Source organism: Syngnathoides biaculeatus, chromosome 8 (genome assembly GCF_019802595.1).
Source record: "Syngnathoides biaculeatus isolate LvHL_M chromosome 8, ASM1980259v1, whole genome shotgun sequence".
Taxonomy (NCBI): domain Eukaryota; kingdom Metazoa; phylum Chordata; class Actinopteri; order Syngnathiformes; family Syngnathidae; genus Syngnathoides; species Syngnathoides biaculeatus.
In genome coordinates, this window is record NC_084647.1 from 1,065,533 (window position 1) to 1,092,132 (window position 26,600).

At 42.0% G+C, this 26,600-nt stretch overlaps 2 protein-coding genes across 5 annotated transcripts in view; both read right to left on the reverse strand.

The window, feature by feature from the left end:
• The window catches only part of numbl (NUMB like endocytic adaptor protein), a 76,337-nt gene extending 73,332 nt beyond the window's left edge, over positions 1-3,005 (reverse strand). For 3 of the 4 annotated variants that reach the window (XM_061827759.1, XM_061827760.1, XM_061827757.1), the window contains exon 1: positions 2,614-2,891. The gene's annotated coding sequence lies outside the window, so the exon portion shown is untranslated. The other variant, XM_061827758.1, reaches the window with a different exon arrangement.
• A 5,847-nt stretch (positions 3,006-8,852) lies between these two features.
• coq8b (coenzyme Q8B) lies at positions 8,853-26,538 on the reverse strand. Its single transcript, XM_061826802.1, has 16 exons — positions 26,387-26,538; positions 25,845-26,026; positions 18,902-19,043; positions 18,566-18,771; positions 18,150-18,216; positions 18,002-18,073; positions 17,729-17,848; positions 17,537-17,622; positions 16,187-16,327; positions 16,031-16,112; positions 11,592-11,685; positions 10,890-11,031; positions 10,562-10,669; positions 10,406-10,471; positions 10,232-10,318; positions 8,853-9,954 (listed from the first exon to the last, which is right to left on the reverse strand). The coding sequence occupies exons 2-16, from the start codon at positions 26,022-26,024 to the stop codon at positions 9,646-9,648; spliced, it is 1,902 nt and encodes a 633-aa protein (XP_061682786.1). The 5' UTR covers positions 26,025-26,026; positions 26,387-26,538; the 3' UTR covers positions 8,853-9,645.
• Positions 26,539-26,600: the final 62 nt, after the last annotated feature.

The following is a 26,600-nucleotide window of genomic DNA, read 5'->3' on the forward strand; positions in this document are numbered from 1 at the left end:
GTAGTGGTCTACTTCTTCCACTAGACCTTTTGTTTTAAAATGCTCTCTTATCTGTTCTTCACAATCCATTAATGCACTCTGGCTATTATGCCATATCCCATATTCACATTGTTGACAGATAACATCCCATAGCTAACATTGGCCCATCCCCTCTTGAACAAAATTCAAGTACCCATCATCCCATTATCTAATTGTGTTACATTTTTGTTTCATCCCACCACCAGAAATGCAATCCGCTGTTCTCAGTTGATTACATGCTTTCATTCACGGCCTTACTGAATAAATGCAAACACAAATCTCAGTGTAGATGCTTGACTGTGGGGTTAAATTCCAAATGTACCAGGAAAAGCAACCAATAGAGCATTCAGATTTGGAGGAAGTGCAATATAGCCACCGACAGTACTGGGACCGGGGATGGAAGTGGAGCTGCTTGTTTAGCGGACCCACCCTGACCGGCACAAAAGGGGGGGCACACCCTCTCCCGCTACCAGTCAATGCAGACAGTGCTGTGATTGGCCAGTTGGATGACCTTTGACCCCAGTCATATTGTTCTGTCAGCTGGGCCAAACCTTGCCCCCTTGTATGTGGGAGCATGCGGTTGAACAACAAAAGACGGCCAAGTCGTAAATTAGCCATAAGAGCTATACCAGGAAATGGTCTAAGCGGATGTGGAAAGTGTGCGTGCGTAGAATGTATGCATGCGGCGGATTACTTGCTGGGTGTATTCTTCATCAGACCCAATTGTCCTAGAAAGCTCACACAGCCTAAATGTTTTCAAACTTTAAACCCCTCGCCTCAATTCCAGACAAAACCTAGTTATAATCTTGCCCAAAATTTAAACAAAGCCAAAAACAAAGCTTCCAGAACTTAATCCTGGAGGTTTTATATGGAATATTCAAGCGTCTATACCGCCATCCAGATCTTGGGGTGAATCAAAAGGGAAGACGTTGAAAGGTTGAAGAGGTCGGTCACAGACTTTTACAGTTTGCCTCAGTCCAACTGAAAAACTAAATGGACCATACACACAATGTACAGTAAAATGACCAGCTACGATGAGTGGAAATATTTTTAAAATACTAAAGAAATCAAGCCAGGGGCAATTAACTACTGTATTAGTATTTAATCAGCGTGCATTTAACCCGGCAGACAGGATTATTGTTGCGATATTACTGCCACAAGTAATATCACAATGTGTGACCAGTCATCTTGCTAATGTTTGCTTCATACTTTTTAGTGGAAAATGTTTGGTCTAATGTTAAAGGTACATCACGTAGGCAGGCAATATGAAACACGACCAAATGTCCAAGGTAAAACGTTACAAAAGTTGTTTTATTTCCTGCGTTAGTCCATACCAAAGAACCACGTTTGTACTTTTTTTTTTTTTTTTTACTATATATATTGTCATCAAAGGATTACAAATACACTGTAACATGCATGCCAGGCCAGTAGTGGGCAGTGACACATTTGCAATTTGCAACTTGCACTTGGGACACATAGCTGGACAGTAAATTTATACTTTGCTGGAGAAGTTTCGTCAGCACACACTCTAAGGACCATCCTTAAGACCAAATTTCATCTCCACACCAAAGCGTAAGTGGCCATCATTTCACCCAATAATGACCAGCACCACATCAATGCCACACATTGTCTTCTGTCATTTGACATCTGACCGGCTGTCAGATCCAGAAGCTGTATTCACAGGTGGTCTACGGTTTGTGGGAAGGGGGGGTGGGGGGGGGGCAAAATCCTGCACCTCTTCTCATAATGCACAACATGTGATTCTCTCTTGTCCTCTGAGGAAATGGGTGAGACCCCCCGCCCTCCCTAACAGCAGTACTCTCTCCAGAATGTCATGTCATGTAACAGATGGAGGTCTACAGACAATGGAACTGTACATGGAAGAGCAGTGACTTACCACCATGCATGGCCTCAAAAATAATGTAGGGATGATAACAAAAAGGTTGGTAAGGATATGAAGTTCAGAAAATGGATGGATGGATGATTATAAGACCAACAACCCATGAGATTGTGTTGCATCACAATGTGATAAAGCGAGCGTTTCTTCAAAGACAAAAGTCCTAAAAATTTGAGATGACAGGATCAGGCCGGAAAAACAGAAGTTGACGAGAGAAGGTGCAGAGAGGGAGAAGTGTGGTCCTGTCAAAGATGTAGTATGGGAAGCCGCACAAATAAAACAGACCTAATAAACACATAATTAATTTTATTCCAACGAAACTCAGAGAGAGAGAAGATATGATGGATGTAAAAACAATTATGGACTTTCATTTCCCATACACAAAGTGTTTGTCATATTAAGTTTAAAGCGCAGAGCAAAGTTCCACTATGCTGTTGTTGTTCTGTTTTGCTTTTTCATGTATTATAGACGTGATCGGTTATCAAATTCAGGATCATGTTTTATTCATTTCACACAGCTGATAGGCAAACTGGAAAGATGCTAATCACCCATCCGATTCTAATCACTCCTCGTCTCCACGACAATCTCGGTTGTTACATATCGCTCCGAGCCTTTTCGTCGTCAGGCAATATCACCGTCCAAAGTACTACACTGCACTACAAAGGGATGCCAGCTCGCACTGTATTCAGACAACTCACCCAGAAGAAGGACGGATGATCGGCACCACTCTGTAAATCCAGCGCGAGAACGTGTCAAAAATGAAAATTCTGCGCTATTTCCGAAGATACCAAAGATCTCCCCCACTGCTCTATGACGGTGTGGGCAAGGCTGCACGATCTCACGCTCACACACATGCACGCGGCGTTCCAACAACACCACGGCCTTACTCCTGCATTGAAGTAGAAAAGGCTGCAAGAGCGACACGCTTCAAGTCGGTGTCGGTCTGCGCTCGGATGCTTTGCCTGAGCGTTCAAGTGTGCACTTACTGGGCTGCACCCCTCCGGCTCCACCCGTTAAGACTGCATTCCCAGCGCGCCTATTGGCACGCACGGCCGGACATGCAAATGCACACTTCCCATTGATGTTTTCCAAAAAAGGACGGGGGGAACGAAAAGCATAAAAGGGGCGGGCGTGTTTCCCTCGCTCCACTGCGCCACTGTGCGGTGAGCCACCCACTTTGGCTTGTCGCTACTTGACGTTCCCTTATACATGGAGAGTGTAAGATCAATGAAATCAAAGCTTTACTTTTTTTTCTTAGCAAGAAATTCTGCGCACACCTCCTACATTGCCATGCATTATGTACTGGTTTGGCTCTTGCCGTATACTTTTTTTTTCTTCTCACCAACAAAACTAAAGAGATTTGTTACAAAATGATTCAAGAATTTCCCCCACCATTTTGAAAAAACCGGTGAAAGCTAAGAGAAACGGTAGTCTATTTATTAAGGATATGTCCCTACACTAGATTGTTGTGGTAACTTTTCACGGATTCATTATATTTATTACGGCTGCTTCTGACTTTGGAAGAATGTGTTACTTGGCATTACTGAATAGGAAAAGACTGCCAGCTCAGAATTGTATTTAATCAGCTTGGTTGTTATTCCAATAAATTTCTATATCTATACATTTATATGTACCCATAAGAAACCAAAGTACATGGAGCTTTTTCCCCCTTTTCTAACTGTCCGAAACAACAATATGGAAAATCCAAAAATTATTGTAAGCTGTACAACGTAATTGTTTGGATACATGTTATCTTTTGTTTTATTTTATTTGTTTCATTTCTCTTTTTTATCTTATGTAACCTCCCTGGGATGTTTTGATGCAAAGTTGTTGATATGTTGAAATTATATACTATTTTCAATAGATCTAAATTCCCCATACCCTTGGTTTTAAAGATATCAATTTTTTCCACTTAATTTTTTTTGTACATGCGTTCATGCTTTCATAATTTAGGTATTTATCAGTTTGATCAAATGACTTGTTTGTACTGATTTTTTATTACTGTATACAGGGGCGGCACCGTGGAGAAACTGTGAGGACAAGCAGCTCAGAAAATGGATGGATGGATGTACATATACAGCTATATCCACAGGTCCAGGCACATGCAGACATTGCCACTAAGTGATGTTCAAGCACCTGTCATTTTGCAACAGCCAATTTTGTTAAAAACAACAACAATAATCAATGTTATCAATTCCACCCAAAGTATTTTAAAATCTGAGTCTTTGGAGAACTCAAGCCCACTTCCTTCTCTTTCTGAACAAGGAGGTGTGTTGACCGTTTTTAAAAATATTGTAGCCTTTCTTCACCTTTATTAATAGTTCTGTTACTGACTGTGTTGACATAAATAAATACTCAAGTTACATGTTTTTTTTACATTTATTAAAAATTAATGCAATGACTGTCCTTTTTTTTTTTTTTTTTTAACTTGGGCACCTGGCCATCTGCCCCAAAACATGTCTGTGCATGTGATCACTTGCTATTTATTGAGGAAAAGGTGATCTTCTCTTGTTACACCTTTTGCCACTAAACTGCAGCGCTGGCTGCCGTCGTCTTCAACCTCCAGGAACTCCTGCTCTGAGCATCTCTGCTGTCAGGTTCTAACGAAGCACATCCTCATGTCCATTTTGCTCCCATCTCTTCGTTAGCACTCCTCTTGGTCCTGTTCCTTCTCACTGCATATTCATAGACTCTTTAAAAGTCATTTTTTTCCATTGTCATCACATCCATACCACCTCATCCTGATCTCTTTCAGTTTGTCATTGGTATTATTCACCCCACATCTGTCCTGATGTGCTCACTTCTCTCCTTATTCTTACATGTTACTCACTTGATTCTTCTTAACATCCTAATTTGTGTTGCCTCCAAAATCTTCTTTTTTTTGTCTCCATTGTTTATCCATGCGCCCCATACAACAGGACCAGTCATATGAGTGTATTGAATAGTTTTACTTTTACTCCTTTTGGCATTTTCCTGTTATAGCACGTGTAAGAGGTCTCTCCACTTTACCTAAGCTGGTTTTCACACACCTGGACCCAGACAAGTTGACTTGGCTGAAAGGTGGAGGATTCCTTGAATTGGTCACTTGTCACAGGGACTATGAACAAACAACCACTCATTCTCACTCACTCAGTCACTAAATGTATATTAAAACTATACTGCCTGAATGGAAGCATGTCAAGTGAACCACTACAATATTGTCCATCCCTTTTCTAGCCTTCTTATCCTCAAATGGGTTGCGGAAAATCTGGAGCCTATCCCAGCTGTCTTCGAGCAGGAGATGGGGTACACCCTGAGCTGGTTCCCAGCCAATCGCAGGGCACATGGAGACAGACAACAGTCACACTCACTCTGGCTGCCACGCAGAGGACCCGGATAGATGGCCAAACGGGTTCACCAAAATGGGTTGGAGGAAGAGGACTTGGACTCACAGGGCGAAGGTACTTGGCAGCTGGAGGCGCAGGAGCGTGAAACAAACTCATCGAGGCTCATCACCGGGACAGAAAATTCACATTCATTGTCAGAGTCAGAATCAGGCAGCCGGTCCGGTAAATTTAGGTCTTCCTCATAATCCAAAAAATCTGAGTCAAAAGAATATGTGATGGTGAGCGGGTCATGGTTGGGATGTAATGACACACAGGCGGTGCAGGTGACAAGGGTGGAGAGGAAGGCATGACGAAGCCCACCTGAATAGGAGATGCTTGGTCTTTCGGCAGGTGGCATCCCCGTTGACGTGCCCCGCGATGCCTCGCCTTTCCTGCTGGGTCCTGTTCTGGCCAGTTCATTCTGTCAGGACCACGAGGCACAGGGCTAGACCCAGATGCAGGACTCTAAGGCAGAGACATAATGTTTGATGTGGTTTTATTTTGGAAACAGGTTGATTCCAAAAAGCAGTCCAAAACAAGACAGAGGTACAGATACCCTAGGCTAGGCATGATCCAAAAGACTTAAAGCAAGGTCTGATGACTATGGGCCAAATTTATGAGCCTAACAGGACGGGATTAACAAACGGGCACAGAATCGCTGTGACTAGGATAGCTCAACACTACACTTATTCTCAGTGGTGGAGAATCCAAATGGCAGTGAACACAACACACTGACACAAAGAAAACGAACTGGCAAATGACAGATACAAAAACTCCAAATACTCCTTCTAATTACAGTGCCTAATGCGAAATAGCTGTGGCCGGTGACACGCATCAGAGGTGACACCACCCAAAGCAGTGGCCTGGCCACGCCCTCTTGGCAGTGGCCAAGCCTTACTCATGACACAGCTAATGACATCCGAGAATGCCAAAGAGCAAAATATTGGACTATTTTGAAATGGCCTTCAATGAGTCCTGATCTAAATCCCCTTGAGCATCCGTGAAAGAGCTGAAACATTCTGTCTGGAGAAAGCCCCTTCAAACATGAGACAACTGGAGCAGTTACTGTTCATGTTGCCCCGCATTTAACATATTTAACTAATATATGTATGTCAAATGGGTGCTATGTCACTACTACTCAGAATTGGTTTGTAGATGTGAGCTACTCTATATATCACTTTACAAATTAAGTAATCCTGGTAGTGTTTTTTTCAACCAGTCAAGAGTCATCTGAATATCAAATTCTCCTGCAAAAAAAGAAAAGGAAAGAAAAGAAAAAGATCAGCTACTCCAACCAGGTAGACACATTTCAACAAACTACAGGATACAAAGGAATCTTTTTTTCCTCTACCATGTGCTATAGTCATTAAGGCCACCAAAAATAAACTGCGATTTTAATGGATTATATTCGACTCATTGCGGAAACACCTCAGCAGTACTGTTGAGTATGGAACAGCTGTAGAGTAGCTGTTGGATAATGACAACGCTAATGGATAAGCAACTGAAGGCAGCACTTTCCTCTTTACTAAAAAAAGGCAACTGTACCTTGAAGCTAAATTGGTTTATGAGATGGTGCCATTGCTAGCATTGGCTCAATTGACCATTACTTTAGCCAAGATGATGGTTATGTGTCCAAATTTGTACCCGTATCAGGGGAATATGGTAGTCAAACACATCCAATCAAAGATTATTTCGCAGTCATCTTAAATGTAAAAGGACAGATCAATGCAGCAAGACAACCATGGCTTCCAACTTTTTTCTCAACATCAACACTTTTATAGACTTAGAAAACCTTTAATTGACTTTGCATTAAAAATGACAACACAAGGCCTTGTAGATTATGCTGCATTTATGCTATGTTCCCAGCAGCAATGCACCCATTTCAGATCAACATGGAGAAAACGGAATGGATGTGAGACAACACGGGGTAATAGGATGTGCCATGATTGCCCAGACAAATGTTTGAACAGTCAAAAAAAACTGTCGTGACAGTCACGGTACAGGTGAAAACCTAGTGGGCTGTGGATAAACAGATTAAACACAATAAAACATGACAGTTCGTAAAACGGCACAACAAAAGTTGAAGGTCTCTAGTGGGAAGGAAAGCATAACATTTTCCCTGCTTGTCCATACTACTTTCAGGTTTTGTCACAATCTCTCCCATTTAGAGGGTGTTCTGGCCTTTTTTTTTTTTTTTGGGGGGGGGGGGCATTTAGTAGAGCGAAACTGTATGGAGCAATCACAGTGCACAGTGGTTTATGGGCCCAGTGAGACACTGCACATTGTGTTCTATTCTATTCTAGGTGTGCATGGTCTGAGAGGATCTGTTGTAGGTGGAAAAGTAGCAACAGTACCATTTACAAGTCCCCTCAGCTATGCGTTTAATTTACTTCACAAAACCAAATGTGGCATATCTGTTTATTAGACATCATGTTGAATGTGTGTGCATGTCTGTATGTGTGATGGACCAAGTGCACTGGTATTTTCTGGCAATAATGGTAATAGACTTTTGACATTTTGGTACAGGAAACAGAAAACTAAAATGATCAAACATTTACTGAACATCCCACACTGGCCTAATACCCATCCCCCTTGGTGAGATGTTGTCTAATGCAGGGATTCCCAACCTTAATTCAGTCAAGACACATATCCTACATTTGAAAAATCTCACAGCACACCATCCAACCAGCAATTTTCTGAGCCACTTATCCTCACGAGATTCATGGGAGTGCTGAAGCCAATCCCAGCTGTCATCGGGGTACAGGGAACACCTTGAACTGGTTGCCAGCCAATCGCAGGGTACATGGAGACAGACAAGTCGCATTCACAATCACAACTAGGAGCAATTTATAGTGTCCAATGAATGCATGTTTTGGGATGTGGTAGGAAACCAGAGTGCCCGAAGAAAACCCACACAGGCAAGGGGTGAAAATGCAAACCCCACACAGGTGGGGCTGGGATTTGAACCCCAGTCCTCAGATCTGTGAGGCCAAAACTCTACAGCTGCATAACAGCACACCCGCAAACTAAAAGTGGATGCACAAGTCAATTATACACTTTCTGCCATCTAATAGAAGAGGATGTATTTGTTGCCCATCTTCATAGATAGATGAACAAAGACAGATTTTTTTGCAAATCAATATTTTGACCAATTAAGTGAAATTTGATAGTGCTTCCGCAGCACACTGGTTAGGGATCACAAGTCTAATACAAACTCGAGAGGAGCAGAGGAGGTTGATTCAAGCCTGCCATGGCCACAACTTGTTCTAAAGCTTCCAGGTGTCTAGGTTTAAGTAGAAAGCCTTGACAGAATGTGAAAAACATGTAAGATCAGAACGTGAGAAACTCTAAGGAGACAATGTACTGAAATTCGTAGTAGACCATGAGCTGAACCATGGTCCCCCCTTGAGCCTGCAGGACTCAGCAGCCACCAGTGACAGAGCATGCGAAAACTTAAGACTGACAGTAAATACACAGTATAAAATGGCCCAGAAAAATGGAAATGCCATGGCCATCGGGAACACAGCATTAAAGAACATATCTTTTAAACATTTTTGTCACAAACTTGCAAATACAAGCAGGCCAATTTTAATGGCATACACAAATTAATCATTCAAAAACGACAAAGGTATTTCCAAATAAACATAGGTTTGTATGCTTATATTCCTATCTCGGTTTAAATTACCAGTTTAATCAACATTATCCATCCAGCCAGTTTCTACCACTTATTCCATTCATAATTACAAGAGTTTATCCCATCCAACAACAGGCAAGAGTAAGCAGTAGAGTATACTGTAGACTGGTTGGCTATTCATGATCATGTTTACAACTACAACACCTAGCAAAAATGATGGAATCACCGCTCCTGGAGGAGGATTATTAAAAGGTTTAAATTTGGAGGAATAAAAGCAAAGTATCACCCTTCAAGAAACATTAAAAAAAGAAAAAAATGTTTTCTTTTAAAAAGATGTTCTTGCAATGTTGAAGGGAAATAGGAATACCATACAAGGAACAAGAGAATGTAAGCTCCACACAAAGTTATCTTAGATTTGAACCTTTGACTGTGAGGCAAATTATGCTAACAGGATCCCCTGTGCAACCACGCCAACATTATCTTTTTACTCTTTTATGGTCATGTAATTGTTTCCAATATGATGGGACATACATACAGTCACGAACGGAATCTTGAGAAGTCATGGAGTGACATTAGTACCATCCCATCATGCAGAGAGCTGTTAGCAGTCAAACTGACATAAAGTGAAATTGAATACAGTACTCCTAAGAGAACAGCAGCAGAGTCACTGAGATTGTAATTCTCCATCACATAATCCCAGCCTCATGGACTGGAAATTTCAAGGGAGTTGTCTAAGCATTGACTGCCCGTGCTGCCTGCTCAGCCTGCCTCCTCTGGTTGTAGGCGTTGTACACATCCAGAAACATATCCTTGCACGGGATGCGTGCTTTCAGTTTGGAGCAGATGAGGAAGGAGCCGGCCATCTTTCGGTGGAGGGAGTATGACTCCTCTGGTGGAGGAGTGAGGCGGTGTCGCAGCATGACAGGGACAAGGCTCTGGATGCGTTGGGTAGTGCTCTGGGTGCCAAAGTCGAATGGCTCAGAGGATGCAAAAGCTTCACCGAGAATCATCACAGCCTCCACATGAGCGTCTTTGAAGGCCTGGGGGCAAACATGTGGACAGAATGAATTCTATCTGCATCCTAAAATGCACCACCCCCTCCAAGGCAAACAAAAATATGATTCACAATAAAAGTCTTGGGCCACCAGAAAGAAAATATGGACTTGAATTAAGATGCAGTCATCTGAGAAGATTGATCTTTCACAAAAATTCAGAACAACAGATATGGGATTACATTGGGGAATATGAGAGTTGATAGCCACATCAAGAGACTGAAAAATAAACGAGACAAACAGCTGAAAAGTTATTTTATCTTACCTTGGTCTCAAAACCTGTCAGAAACTTCAAGTCTTTGGATTTGGAAAGAACAGTGGCTCGGTCACCTACAGAAGCGGCGTGCACTACCTGTAGACAATTGTAGTCACACAAAGACACTCACAATTTTAAACCCAATTCAACTGAAACCCAATTATATATTTGGATCCATCTTACCTCTATATAGTCATTCGTAAATGATTCTGGGTAACTTCTGCATGCTCCAAAATCCAACAGAACCACCTATACACATTATTATTATTTTTGCATCCATTGCATAACTTAAATACAAGTCAGCCTTTTGTAAGTGTGTGACACGTTAGGCCTTCTTACCTTGTTTGTTTCTGAGTTGTAAAAGAAGTTGGCCCAGTTTGGGTCTGTCTGCATGAACCTGAATTCAAAAAGCTCCCTGAGGCACAACTGGAGGATGTTAAAGCAGATCTGGAAATTCGCAGAGACGCATATGTGTTTAATAATTAATACCACAGGAGTGATGTCTTTTTTTTGTCTGATGGCTCTATCTAATGCTAAACGAATTACCAGTGGAACGACTGGTTAGGTTTTTATCATGATCATGTTAATGTGACACCAAAAACAGAAGTCAATTTTGTAGGATTAGCCTCTCTGCCTTTTATCTAAAACAGGTTAAAATATGTCACACCTGGTTCCTGGTCTCCTGGTCCAAGTCCACACAGCAGTCTAGCGGAACCCCCTGCACCAGCTCCATCGCCAACACTCTGCGTGTTGATAATTCATCGATCACCTCGGGCACCTGGAAAAACGGGTCTCCCTCTAACAGTGATCTGGAGGCCATAAATACAAATATCAACATTATGACAAAAAGAATGACACTGACACTGACAGAAAAGAGCAATTATAAACTGACTCCTGAGTCTGGTGTATGAAAAATTATGGCAGTAATGTGCATTGCCAAGTTTTTTTTTTTATTTTAAAGAATTTGATACATAACAGCCCCACTTGGGTTAGCGGGAAATCAGTAAGGGAGAATGAATTCCATAGTCTGCACCTTTGTTCAGATTTGCACCAAAACTAAGTGCATTCTTCTGAAATCAGTGATGTTGCATTTTCTGCATCCTCCTGTCCTCCAATTGAAAGTTCTGTATCTTGCTCAATGACACATTGAGTTAATCACATGGGCTCAGCATTGGACCCACAACATTCAACTTGCAAGACGCATGTTTTTATTTTCTTCATAAGTACTCATGCTGTTATGTCGCAAAGTCAAGAAGTGACACCTTGAACAAATTACATGCGCATTTTAATCCATTTTGGTTTTTACTCAATATCTTTACAAATTAGGAACAGAGATTGGACTTCAGTGGAAACAAATGCACAAATTTACCGGAATTTCTTGGCACACTCAGCTTCCCTCTCATAGTCACACTCCCATGCCAATTCTCTCTGAAGAACCTCCAAGCTGCTGTCTGCAAAGAGGCCTGGAAGAGAAGAAATATGTGCAAAACTAAGGATTGGAAAGCAAAGAAAAGTTGTCATGGTTGTCTTGAAAGGCAACCTTGCAGTTTCTGTAACTAAACAAACCATGCAACACTATGAATGAAGATGCAATCTGGGGCTTATTCAACAATAGTACCCACATTCCTGTTTTTTAAAAATGAATATCTGTTTAACAATTACTTCTTAACAGGTATGTGACAATAATGTCGAGGCCAGTGGTTTTCAAAGTGAGGGGGTAGTGGGCATGGTGTCATGACGCGGGGGGCAGCCTCCCTCCACCTGTTTTTAAACTGTCAGTGCGACCCCCAATGTTCTCAATTTTTTTTTGTGTCTAAGAATACACACCAAGATCCTGAGCGATCCTTTCACCACTGTGAGCAACATCAGATGTGCACTTTGGTCAGGTTTTTGTCATCCTTTGAAGTTACATGGCTTATAAAAAGAATCATATTACAGCCTTTATAGTGCCATCAGAACACTTTTCTCAAGAAAAAAATTATTTGTGTTTGCAAACGGGTGGCACAGTGGAACGACTGGTTAGACCGTCTGCCTCACAGGTCTGAGTTTTAACTTGCTCCGGGTTGATTTGTTTACCAGTGTCAGCTCATTCTTTACTCACCCTCTGAGGCGTACTCCCCCAATAAAGTACCGATCTCAATCCCCATCTTACATCTCCGTACAATTCTATCTGCTATCAATGATTTGTGCTGAACGTGAAGCATGAGGTAGTCCAGGTTCCATTCTGTCCACACATTTCCTTCTGAAAACTCTCGTTCTATTTTGGCTTCGCAACATTTTTCAGACCAGACTCGCTCTTGCTTGAAAATTTCATCCAGTTTCACTGCTTTTTCTTCTATTTGCACTTACTCTGGGGGTCATTACATTTTAACATAGCATTTCTTTTTTTACTTTTGCCATTATTATCAAGATTAAGCTGAAAGGAAAAGAAGAAGAAGAAACATAAGCAGCATGATGAGCTTGTCTTTGCTCTATGTTGCTCAGACTGCTTTGCTAACTAAACTGGTAGACGGGCTGTGTCAGTAGGTATGTGAATTGCATCTTTGGATGTAGCAGCCAGTCACCCCTCACTCATTGAATCAGATTACAAAGTGGGACAAACTAAATACAGGGTGTCCCATAAGTCTCCAGACATAAGAGACATAATACATTTCACACATATATGGTTCTAACATGTATTACTTTATATTTCAGATAATCCAAAGAATGCATTTGAATAAAGAGCAACAAAATGAAATCATCCTGATGGCCGGTTTAGCAAGCAGTCATAAGGTTACAAGCGCATTTAACAAAAAACATGGGACGAGTATCACACACGACACTGTGGCAAAACTTATCAAGTAAAATGATGATTGATCGAGCAAGATATGGTTGAATACGTACAGTCAGCATATTATAGAAGCAACAGAGCATATTATATTAATTAAAATGCTCTCTGTCAAATCAAGAAACATTTATTTTTCCCCATCTATGGAGACTTTTGGGACACTCTGTAATTGTATGTTGTACTTTCAATTCAGGTTGAAGTTTTATTTTTATGTGCCCAGAGACCACATCAGCAATGCGCAATTGGGCATACGTGAAGCTCGGAGGGAACAGTAAAAAGTTAACCTCCCAAAAGGGGTCAGGGGCCTTTAAAAAGTTTGAAAACCACTGGTCTAGGCATTGGATTTGCAACCGTAGCACCACCCTGTGGTATAAACTACATATGTTCAGAAACTTGTTTGACTGTACAGTACACATGCGTTGTAATAATTCAGTGGAAAATTGCCCAATCATGTAATTTTCAACGGATCAATATGGTGTGAAAAAGATCTTTTTTTGATTTTCTTAACATTTTGGGTTTATATGGTGTTGTGAAAAAGACAAAAGGCAGAAAAAAAATCCACACTAGAGCAAATTTTTAAGATTTGTTGTACAGCACCTATTTTGTTGATAAAAGAACCAAAACTTATCATTCCAGGGTTAGTCAATATCCTGCAACCCTTGTGGGGATAAGTGGCTCAGATAATAGATGGATGGATGGATGAGTTGTTTAGTAGACAAAAGAAAAGACAAAGTATAGTGTATCAAATGTGTCTCTACTACCAGGCATGCCAGTATGAATACACTATAAAGACAAGATAATTTAATGTTTAAACTGATACACTTTACTGTTTTTAGCAAATAATCATTAACTTACAATTTTATGGCTGCAAAATGTTCCCAAAAAGCTGGAACAGGTGACAAAAAAAGACTGATAAAGTTTAGGAATGCTCATCCAACACCTGTTTGGAACATCCCACAGGTGAACAGGCTAATTGGGAACAGGTTGGTGCCATGATGGCATATAAGAGGAGCTTCCCTGAATTGCTCAGTCATTCACAAGCACAGATGGGGCGAGGTTTACCTCTTTGTTAACAAATGCATGAGAAAATTGTTGAACAGTTTAGGGACAATGTTCCTCAACCTATAATTGCAAGGAATTTAGGAATTTCAACAACTACTGTCCATAATATCGTCAAAAGGTTCAGAGAATCTGGAGAAATCACAGCATGTCAGCGGCAAGACAGCAAACCAGCATTGAATACCCATAACCTTCGATCCCTCAGGCAGTAAAGGAAATCCCCACATGGGCTCAGGAACACTTCTGAAAACAAGTATCAGTAAATACAGTTCGGCGCTAAATCCTTAAGTGGAAGTTAAACCTCTTCTACGCAAAGCAAAAGCCATTTATTCACAACTCCCTGAAACGCTGCCGGCTTCTCTGAGCCCAAGTTGATCTAAAATCGACTGATCCAAAGTGGAAAACTGTTCTGTGGTCTGATGAGTCCACATTTTAATTTTTTTTATCCAGCATGTTCACCTCCAAGATTGTCTGAAACCAGCTAGCCAGACAGCTGTTGCAACAATCAGTTTGGATAACCAAAGAATTTCTGGACCATCACAGTCTGGACGACCTAACTGTAGTTTGTTGTCATAACCGACTTGAGTGGGAAAATGCCCACAATTGATGGTGCCCGGCACATTGAGTGGGTGTTCTCTTAATTGATAAATCCCGGTTTTCACTGTTTGGACAGATGGCAGACAGCGTGTGTGGCGTTGTGCGGGTGAGAGTTTTTCTGATCCCTACATTGGTGATCTATCAGCCCATATTGGCAGTGGGGTTATGCTATGGGCAGGCATAAATTGTGGACACTGAACATGTGCATTTTATTGATAGCTTTTTGAATGCACAGAGATACCAAGACGAGATCCTAAGGTGCATCGCTGTGTCAGTCATCCACGACCATCACCTCATGTTGCAAGGATCTGTACACAGTTCCTGGAAGCTGAAAACATCCTAGTTCTTCCATGGCCAAAACACTCCCCCAGACATGTCATCCATTGAGCACGTTTGTGATGCTCTGGATGTGTTGGACAGCATGTTCGAGTTCCTGCCAATATCCAACAACTTTGCATAGTCATTGAAGAGGAGTGGACCAACATTCCAAAGCCTGAATCAACCTGATCAACTGTATAGTAAGGAGATCTGTTGCAATGCGTGAGGCTAACGGTGGTCACACCATATACTCACTGGTTTTCAGACCCCCATTGCACTGCACATTTTAGAGTTGCCTTTTATTGTGGCCAGCCTAAGGCACACCTGTGCAATAATAAGGCTGCCTAATCAGCATCTTGATATGCCACACCTGTGAAGTAGGATGGATTATCTCAACAAAGAAAAATGCTCACTAACACATATTAGTGAACAATTTTTGAGGGAAATGGTCTTTAGTGCATGTGGATAAAGCCCAAGATGAGTCGAGCTCATGTAAAACAGGAGCAAAAACCCAAGTGTTCTCATCATATATATCGTTTATATTTTTGTTCAGTGTACTTACTGCACTGCATTTCTGGTTTATTTAAGATGGGGTATTTAAATGCAATTTCTTTGCATCATTATTTTGTGTAGCACAACTGATATGCATCAAAAAGATTTTATTTGTTTACTTGGTTCGAACGACTGCCGCACTTAGTTAAAGCCATACAAAAAGGTATCTTGGTACACCTAGATTCAAATTTCGAAGAACTATTTGGACTTGCTCCCTTTTTTTTTTTCTTTTCAATCGATTGCGGAGGCATCACTTTGCCACTGAATTTAGTCAGATACTAAAAATCAAATGACTCAGATGCAGACTCAGAAAACTATGATCGAGATATCACTACTACAGACCACAGTCCACTCGCAGTTTAATAAATAAATATGATATACTGTATTTTACATTAAAAGATTGAGGCACTTAGCCAGTCGGAAAATAAACTATAAACGGGAAAAACATGTGTTACCTTCGGGTAGAACCACACTCAATTTCAGCACTGACATGAGGTTGTTAATGTCACTATGGATACTTTCTGCCACCCCGGGGTACTACGAAAAAAGCAAAAAGAAGATCTGCGGTGATTGAGAAAGTCAGAGGCTGCGTCATAACATTTTAAACCTACCTGTATTTTCATTGCAATTTCTCTGCCATCTTTTAAAACCCCATGATGGACCTGGCCAATGGAAGCAGCGGCAAAGGGTTTATCCTCAAAGGATGACAGTTTCTCTCTCCAACCTGGACCCAACTCTTTCTCTAATGCATTCTAAAAGTATGGTGAACAAGGAAATAACAATATCTAAGAAATAACATGTACAATACATAGGTATTAATGGCTTTTGTAATGAAGTTCAAAACTATGTTCAGCTGCACCCTGTTTCACTCTTATGGGCTGACGTTTTTCAGTTTTGCAATTCACTTTGCATTAACGCTCTACACATGTGCCTGATGCGCATTTACCAACGCACAGTTGTGACTTTAAAGTGCAGCTCACAAATGCATTAAAAATAAAACCAGTGGCACGAGCGCAGGATTTGAGAGATAAACGAGCACCATCTTCAGTCAAATCTCCAGTGTGGATTAATTTTGGTTTTAACATTGAACCCGATGACGTGGGCAGAAACACTGTTGGCAGACAAGCAATGTGATCGAGCATCTCCCAATTGTGTTTACATCCTGATATCATTCTTCCTGGACACACAACAGTCGAGTGACTTGAAATGATAACACCAGCAAAAAAACAAGTGTCTATTGAAAATGCTTTTTAACACACCTAACATGCTACTTGAGGTAAACTTGATAAAATAATATGTGCCGTGGGAGCATTTATTGTTCAAGATATGCAGCCCTTTTCTGACATTCATGATTTGGGGTTTTCTTGCATGACCCACAATATGTTGTGCCCAAGTACAATTCAATGACGTTTTAATTCCGAAGTGTAACAGTTGGATTAAGCACTCCCCAAGTCACTCATATATGAAAAATATACCGAGTCAGTCATGCCCACAGATATAAAGTTACGGGTGTAGTCCACCAGCCATGCCCGTAGATATAAAGTTGCCTGTGTGTGTTGTGTTTGTAATTATGAGTATACCCCTTTAAGAGGGAAAGGGAGCAGTGTCAGGTAAACTAGAAAGTAGAAGTAGGCTGAGAAGGACCTCATTGTTAAAGTCTGTGTGCGTCTGTGTTTAAAAAAAAAACAAAACGTCAGGCTGTGATTCACTGCGCTGGATCGGTTTTCATGTGTGCAATTGCGCAACTTAAGAGGGAATATTGGTCAGACTACACAAAATAAGCGACATCTTTCAATATCTATGTATTTCTACTCGTAACAAATTTTATGCGTGACTGTGCAGATTTGGGAGTACGATGGTACGCGGACGCGTAAGCGTCCGTCAAATAGTGACTGAGATACACTGTATGCCTGTGCAACAAAGATGTTGACAGTTCAAAATTTGGCTGCATTCTTGCTTACATTCATCTGCCAGGTTGGCATGAAGTCTGCACTCTGCCGGACCCTCTCAAAGATCTTTTGTAGCTGGGGGTTGATGAAGGAGTTGTCTGGGGAGTGAAAAATATGCAAAGCCTCTTGATAGGTATGTGAACACTCACTTGTTTTAAAGTATTAATCACCACTAACAAGTGATTACACAATTGTGGTATGTACCTTGTATGCTTAGCATCTGTCCTATCTTAAGTGCAGCTCCACGAACTTTACAGAGTGTGTTGACAATTCTCTCCGCATTGGCTTCTGACAGGAGGGGGGAGTCGAGCAAGGCATTCATATCTACAAAAAAAGTAGGCCAATGAAACATTAAACACACTTTGCAAGGTTTAATGATTTAATGTAAATGTTAAACCTGTCTCCAGGCAACTTATCGGTACCTTTCTGCTGCCCTAAAAGCCATTTTCACGGCATGCTAGGACAGACTGAAATTACCTTTTTGTTTCCCTCCCAGTGACTGCTTTGCTACTTCTGCAATGGCACCAATCCCCAGACCCACTGCCAGTCCTGTGGCAGAGATCTGTTTGATGATGCGTGGATTGTCAAATTTCACAAGTACAGACAAAAGATGTATTTCTTTTACCTCCAAAATTGACCAGTCTGCTGATTCTTGTTGCAGGCACCTTCCTCTCTCTGGCACGGTCATTAAGCTAAAGGCAGGCAAAGCCCAATATAGTGTAAACCACATTGTTACAAGAACATTATACAGAATGTTAATTATAGTGCCTCTTCTGAAAAAAATATTTAGAATCATGACCAATAAATGTAATAACAGGAAACCAAATAATAAGATATGTAAGTGTTTACAAATAAGGAAACAATACAAGCATTTGTAGCACCTAAAAACCCCAAAGATAACAGTGAACGATTACAGTAGTCAGGGTATTTACTTACCTATGGATTTGTTCTGGATGGTCAGTGGGAAAATAACGCATTCATTTAAAAAACATGAACCTCAATAACCCTTAAATCTAGAGTGTAGTAAGTATCCTAACCCACCCTCTGTCGAGCAGGTTTAACCAAGCCCTGCTTGGCTTCTCTGGCCTTCTTGATATCTTCTGGTGTGAGTCTGGTCACCACCGTATCATGGACACATCTGGTCTGGTGATAGAATCTGCGCGAGGCAAGTGTCGTGTGGAGGAAGCGGGTGTTCTGGTCTGACCAAATTGGACCCGCCGAAGCCTCCCCTAGGCCAGGATGTTTTCCTATTATAGAGGACGGATGGATTAAGCACAGGCAGGGTGAGGTGCAGGCATTATATACATCGAGCGTCTAAATCGGTCAATCAAAATCAAATGAGTCAGCCACCTATTCGTTCAACCAAACAGAAAATACCTGAAACACTGTCATCCCTCTGTGTTTTGTCTTTAATATCTGGAGGGAACTCTGAGCCCATAGCCCATTTGGTAGCTTCATCAGGGTCCACATTTTCCCAGCCTTCCATGTCAGGAAAGACATCCTCCTTGGCTGACTGTTGCTGAGGAGGACATGGTTAGAAATGTAATTAAGCTACAAAACTATATCTACAATCCATCCATCAATGCATCCATTTTTAGCCGCTTATCCTCACAAGGGTCGCGGGAGTGCTGGAGTCTATCCTAGCTGTCAACGGGCAGGAGGCGGGCTACACCCTGAACTCGTTGCCAACCAATCGCAGGGCACATCGAGATAAACAGCAGCAGTCACAATCACACCTGTTCATGTTTTGGGATGTGGGAGCAAACCAGAGTGCCCTGAGAAAACCCACGCAGGCACGGGGAGAACATGCAAACTCCACACAGGCGGGGCCGGGATCAAAGCCTGGACCTCAGAACTGCGAGGCCAACATTTTTACAGCTGATCCACTATGCCGCCCATCAACAATTCATCCACATAATTTGATTTACCAGTAGTTCTTTTCAAATACCTTTTTATATCTTTTTTTATTTCCTAATTTAAAACAATTTCCAGGTGTCTTAATAACACGCAACTGTGACAGAGGTTCATTATTATGCCGCAATGTGCAAGCAAACTGATATCAGCCTGAAACGGCAAAGTAGGCATCTGGATAGCATGTCTACCTAAAAGTTCTGAAGACCCAGGTTTAAATATGCCCTTGCTTGTGTAAAATTAGAATGTCCTCCCCATGCCTGTGTGGGTTTTCTCTGGGTACTCCAGTTCCCTCTCACATCCCAAAAACGTGTGGTAGATTAATTTAAATCTCTAAATTGCCCATTGGTGTGAATGGGAGTGCGAATAGTTGTACATATGTGCCCTGTGATTGGCTGACAACCAGCTCAGGGTGTACCCTGCCTCTAACTCAGAGTTACCTGGGAAAGGCTCCAGCACGCCTGGTAGCCTTGTGAGGATACATGGTATGTAAAATGGATTGACAGATGAAATTAGTTAGTTTTGAGGTACGGTGCAGCTGCGCCCAGTCTAGCTGTTCATACAGCGCTGTTAAAAATTATTTTCCCCCTTCCTGATTTCTATTTTTGTTTTTACATATCTATCACATATATATTACTGGGAGACAACCGAAGGAAATACAAAATGCAGTTTTTAAATTGTGATTTTATTTAGCATGGGGTGGGGTGGGGAGGGGTGTTACAAACCAATCTGGTTCAATGTGAAAATGTAAATGCCCCCCTTGTTAAATCACTAAAGTTACTGTGACTAACCAAAAATTTGGGAAAGGTAAATTAAATTTCACAAGCCACACCCAAACTTGATTACCACCATACTTGTTGAATCAATAAATAACTTAATAAAAATCTGTCAGAGAACGTGAATTAGACAACAAGATCTAAGGAACCAATGCATCATGGCACAATCCAAAGAAATGACAAAAAAAGGTGATATAAATCCGTCAGTCCGAGAAAGTTACATAGCCATTTCCAAGGCTTTGAGGCTCCAGTGAACCACTGTCAGAGCCATTATCCATAAATGGAGAAAACTGAGAACAGTGAAAAACCTTTCCAGGAGTGGACGGCCAACTAAAATCACTCCAACAGTGCCACAGCAACTCATCCAGGAGGTCACAAAAGAACCTTGTACAACATTTAAAGACCTGCAGGCCTCGCTGGCCTCAGTTGAGGTCAATGTTCATGACTCTACCATAAGAAAGACACTGGCCAAAAATGGCATCCATGGGAAAGTTCCCAGGCGAAAACCCCTGCTGTCAGCAAAGACTACAAAGGCTCGTCTCACATTTCCAAAAAAAAAACATCTTAATGAGCCTCAAGACTTGATTTGACAGAAAGAACATTAGGCCAACAGTGAAGCATGATGTTGGTAGTGTGATGTTCTGGAGCTGCTTTGCTACCTCAGGACTGGGACAACTTGCTTGTAGAGATGGGACAATGAATTCTGCTGTGGACCTGAAAATCCTGAAAGAGAACATCTGACCATCATCCCATGCCCTCAAACTCAAGGGCTCTTGGCTCATGCAGCAGGACAACTCTCTGTAGCACACCGGCAAGTCCACCTCTGAATGGCTCCCAAAAAAAAAAAAAAAAAAAAAAAAAAATGGAGTAGCGAAGCCAATGTTCAGATTTAAATCCAATTGAGATGCTGTGGTGTGACCTTAAACGGGCAGTTCATGCGAGAAAACCCTCCAATATGGCAGAGTTGAAACAATTGTGCAAAGATGAGTAGGACAAAATTCCTCTAGAGCGACATGAAAGACTCATCATCGTCTATCGCAAATGCTTGATTTCAGTTATTGCTGCCAAGGGTGGCACAACCCGTTTTCAGTTCAGGGGGAAATTAACTTTTCTCACAGAAGGTTGGAAAGGTTTGGATTTTTTTGGTGCCTTAATAAATTGAATTGTCATTTGAAAACTACATTTTGTATTTGCTTGGGTTGTCTCTGAGTGATATTAAAATTGGTTTGGTGATTTTAAACCTGGTGGCACGGTGGCACAGCTGTAAAGGCTTGGCCTCACAGTTCTGAGGTCCAGGGTTCAACCCCGACCCTGTCCATGTGGAGTTTCCATGTTCTCCCTGTGCCTGCGTAGGTTTTCTCCAGGCACTCCGGTTTCTTCCCACATCCCAAAAACATGCATGGTATGTTAATTAAAGACTTAAAATTGCCCATAGGTGTGATCGTGAGTGCAACTGTTGTCTGTCTCCATGTGCCCTAGGGTTGGCTGGAAAACCAGTTCAAGGTATACCCTGCCTCCTGCCTGATGACAGCTGGGATAGTCTCCAGCACTCCCTCAACCCTTGTGAGGATAAGCGGCTAAGAAAATTTATGAATGGATGTGAAACCTTGCTGTGTGATATGCAACAACAACAACAAAAAAAAAAAAAACAGAAATCAGGAAGGGGGTGAATACTATTTTGCTTCATTGTATCATGGGTGGAGAAACTCAATGTGGGGCCATTATTAAGTACATTAATAAGCACAACACTTTAATGCAGCCCTATGGGGGCACAAACCAGTGCAATCTGTAGGCCGGTCCCAAGCCCGGATAAATGCAGAGGGTTGCGTCAGGAAGGGCATCCGGCGTAAAAACTGTGCCAAACAAATATGAGCGTTCATCTAAAGAATCCCATACCGGATCGGTCGTGGCTCGGGTTAACAACGCCCGCCCCCGGCACTGCTAACCTGCAGGGCGTCGGTGGAAATTCAGCTACTGTGGGTCGAAGACAAAGAAGAGGAGGAAACCGGATCCAGCGTCAGAAGAAAAAGAGGAATGCACAGAACCTACAACTGAGTGTAGGGACTTTGAATGTTGGGACTATGACAGGAAAAGCTCAGGAGTTGGTTGACATGATGATTAGGAGAAAGGTTGATATTCTGTGCATCCAAGAGAGCAGGTGGAAAGGTAGTAAGGCTAGACGTTTAGGAGCAGGGTTTAAATTATTCTACCACAGAGTAGATGAGAAGAGAAATGGAGTAGGGGTGATTTTAAAGGAAGAGCTGGCTAAGAATGTCTTGGAGGTGAAAAGAGTATCAGATCGAGTGATGAGACTAAAATTTGAAATTGAGGGTGTTATGTATAATGTGGTTAGCGGCTATGCACCACAGGTAGGATGTGATCTAGAGTTGAAAGAGAAATTCTGGAAGGAACTAGATGAAGTAGTTCTGAGCATCCCAGACAGCGAGAGAGTTGTGATTGGTGCAGATTGTAATGGACATATTGGTAAAGGAAACAGGGGCGATGAAGAAGTGATGGGTAAGTACGGCATCCATGAAAGGAACTTTGAAGGGCAGATGGTGGTGGACTTTGCAAAAAGGATGGAGATGGCTGTAGTGAACACTTATTTCCAAAGAGGGAGAAACATATAGTGACCTACAAGAGCGGCGGTAGAACCACGCAGGTAGATTATATTTTGTGCAGACGATGTAATCTGAAGGAGGTTACTGACTGTAAAGTAGTGGTAGGGGAGAGTGTAGCTCGACAGCATAGGATGGTAGTGTGTAGGATGATTCTGGTGGTGGGTAGGAAGATTAAGAAGACAAAGGTAGAGCAGAGAACCATGTGGTGGAAGCTGAGAAAGGAAGAATGTTGTGCGGCCTTCCGGAAAGAGGTGAGACAGGCTCTCGATGGACAACCGAAGCTCCCGGAAGACTGGACGACGACAGCCAAGGTGATCAGAGAGACAGGCAGGAGAGTACTTGGTGTGTCATCTGGTAGGAAAGGGGAGAAGGAGACTTGGTGGTGGAACCCCATAATACAGGGAGTCATACAAGGAAAGAGATTAGCGAAGAAGAAGTGGGATACTGAGAGGACTGAGGAGAGGCGAAAGGAGTACATCGAGATGCGACGTAGGGCAAAGGTAGAGGTGGCAAAGGCTAAACAAGAGGCATATGAAGACATGTACACCAGGTTGGACACGAAAGAAGGAGAAAAGGATCTCTACAGGTTGGCCAGACAGAGGGATAGAGATGGGAAGGATGTGCAGAAGGTTAGGGTGATTAAGGATAGAGATGGAAATGTGTTGACTGGTGCCGGTAGTGTGCTAAATAGATGGAAAGAATACTTTGAGAAGTTGATGAATGAAGAAAATGAGAGAGAAGGAAGAGTTGAAGAGGCAAGAGTGAAGGACCAGGAAGTGGAAATGATTACTAAGGGGGAAGTCAGAAAGGCATTACAAAGGATGAAAAATGGGAAGGCAGTTGGTCCTGATGACATACCGGTAGAGGTATGGAAGCAATTTGGAGAGATGGCTGTGGAGTTTTTGACCAACTTATTCAACAGAATACTAGCGGGCGAAAAGATGCCTGAAGAATGGAGGAAAAGTGTTCTAGTTCCCATTTTTAAGAACAAAGGGGATGTTCAGAGCTGTGGGAACTATAGAGGAATAAAGTTGATGAGCCACACAATGAAGTTATGGGAAGAGTAGTGGAGGCTAGACTCTGACAGAAGTAAGTATCTGCGAGCAACAGTATGGTTTCATGCCTAGAAAGAGTACCACAGATGCATTATTTGCCTTGAGGATAGTAACTGAAAAGTACAGAGAAGGTCAGAAGGAGCTACATTGTGTCTTTGTGGATCTAGAGAAAGCCTATGACAGAGTACCAAGAGAGGAACTGTGGTACTGCATGCGTAAGTCTGGTGTGGCAGAGAAGTATGTTAAAATAGTACAGGACATGTATGATGGCAGCAGAACAATGGTGAGGTGTGCCTTAGGTGTGACAGAGGAATTTAAGGTGGAGGTGGGACTGCATCAGGGATCAGCTCTGAGCCCCTTCCTGTTTGCAGTGGTAATGGATAGGCTGACAGATGAGGTTAGACTGGAATCCCCTTGGACCATGATGTTCGCAGATGATATTGTGATATGCAGTAAAAACAGGGAGGATGCAGAGGAACAATTGGAAAGATGGAGACATGCACTGGAAAGGAAAGGAATGAAGATTAGCCGAAGTAAAACAGAATATATGTGCGTGAATGAGAAAAGTAGAGGGGGAAGAGTGAGGCTACAGGGAGAAGAGATAGCGAGGGTGGATGACTTCAAATACTTGGGGTCAACAATACAGAGCAATGGAGAGTGTGGTCAGGAAGTGAAGAAACGGGTCCAAGCAGGTTGGAACAGCTGGCGAAAGGTGTCTGGTGTGTTATGTGACAGAAGAGTGTCTGCTAGGATGAAGGGCAAAGTTTACAAAACAGTGGTGAGGCCGGCCATGATGTACGGATTAGAGACAGTGGCACTGAAGAAACAACAGGAATCTGAACTGGAGGTGGCAGAAATGAAGATGTTGAGGTTCTCGCTCGGAGTGACCAGGTTGGATAGGATTAGAAATGAGCTCATTCGAGGGACAGCCAAAGCTGGATGTTTTGGAGACAAGATTCGAGAGAGCAGACTTCGATGGTTTGGACATGTTCAGAGGCGAGAGAGTGAGTATATTGGTAGAAGGATGCTGAGGATGGAGCTCCCAGGCAAAAGAGCGAGAGGAAGACCAAAGAGAAGGTTTATGGATGTGGTGAGGGAAGACATGAGGGCAGTTGGGGTTAGAGAGGAAGATGCAGGAGATAGGCTAAGATGGCAAAAGATGACACGCTGTGGCGACCCCTAACGGGACAAGCCGAAAGGAAAAGAAGAAGAAGAAGAATAAGCACAACACTTTAAAATTAATTCTGCCCCACTGTTACAGCTCTTAGACAGTTTCAGAAACAGGCAGAAAGCAAAAAATATGACTTGGTTATTTAAAGTTGCCTTACTTTATTAGACCAACTAGTATTTGGGATATAATACTGTCTCTGTGGTGTCTCAGTAAATATTTAAAATGTGATTTAAAATTGCCCATGAATTCCTGTGTTCCAGGTGTTTTCCTGCTCAGTGGACTGGAACTAGCTCACTCAATTTAAGCTACGTCACTAGCAAAGATCTCTGGCTACCTCTGTTCCTGAGCCAGTGCAGTCAACATAAACACATGTGCTCTCACAAGTGCCTCTTCTCCATGGAGGCAACCGATCAGAAGAAAGGGGGCGGTCTTAGCCAAATATGGACAAAGCAGATATAAAACTGGGTCAAACAGAAGTAATTGTCAAAGGGGCCTTTATCTGGACACTCATGACAAAATGTATGTGTTTTTTTTTTTTAAGAAAAAAATAGATTTTTGTATCTAGCCCGTGTTAGAGAGTCATTCTACGGAGTTGTAAGTAGCCAAAATATGGGTGGGCAGGTACTCCATAGACCTATCTAGAAACAATTAAAAAGTCAACACTTCATAAAATGCCCTTTTAGCAATGAAAATTATTTTAAATACACTTTTTTCTCTCTCATATACAAGTATAGTCATTAAAATATTGACAATTGTAGAAGGGAAATACAGTATAAGTATTCTTACGGTGTTATTGCCACGCATGAAGGTGCCCACCAGACCTTCGGCCACATCCTGAGCAACTTTAAGCAAAGCTCCGAGTGAGGAGTTGCATGCCATTAATCTTAGGTGTTCCCCCTGGTTGGTGATCAAGGCACATCCCACTTTATTTACCCCCCGTAGTACTTGCAAGACGTCTGACGTCATCACTGTTGACAGAAAGGTAGAGAACTTATACAATGAGAATGACAGGGAAAAAAAAACACATTAAGTACCCAAAGAACCAAGATTTCTTTCTATCTTCTTAATGTTTTGATCATTACAATCCCCGGCCTCATGTAGCAAGGATTCGAGTATCGTATACAATACACATATAGGCACGAGTGACAAAACTAAATTTCAACCTCGGCTACAATGGCTAGCTCAAACAATGACCGCCTTTCCATGCCAAACATGTTATCAAACGAGAAGGCTCCAGTACGGACACGTGCAAAACTGACACAAGTACAACTATTCCTCCAAGTGAAATAACGAATATAATAGTAACGAATAAATATAGAGTACAGTACCTGCTTTTTCTGAAGGGGTGCAGTTCACTTTAAGTATTGCAATGCACCCTTGAGGTCCTGGTCTGTAATCCTTTGCTTTCCAACGTTACGGAATCCCGGAAGTGAAATTTCGACCATCGGCATAGCGAGCCTATCACATCTCCCAAGAATAATCATTGCAAGTTTTAAGAGAAGGGGCGTCATTTTGGGACCAATGAAAGAAAATAAATCTTAA

Excerpts from the sequence above, each read along its gene's own strand:
- coq8b (XM_061826802.1), bottom strand. The coding sequence starts at position 26,024 with ATGACGTCAGACGTCTTGCAAGTACTACGGGGGGTAAATAAAGTGGGA. Across the intron at positions 17,849-18,001 it reads ACTGGGAGGGAAACAAAAAG|ATATGAATGCCTTGCTCGAC; the intron begins GTAATTTCAGTC and ends CTTTTTTTGTAG. Across the intron at positions 10,319-10,405 it reads TTACGAATGACTATATAGAG|GTAGTGCACGCCGCTTCTGT; the intron begins GTAAGATGGATC and ends AATTGTCTACAG.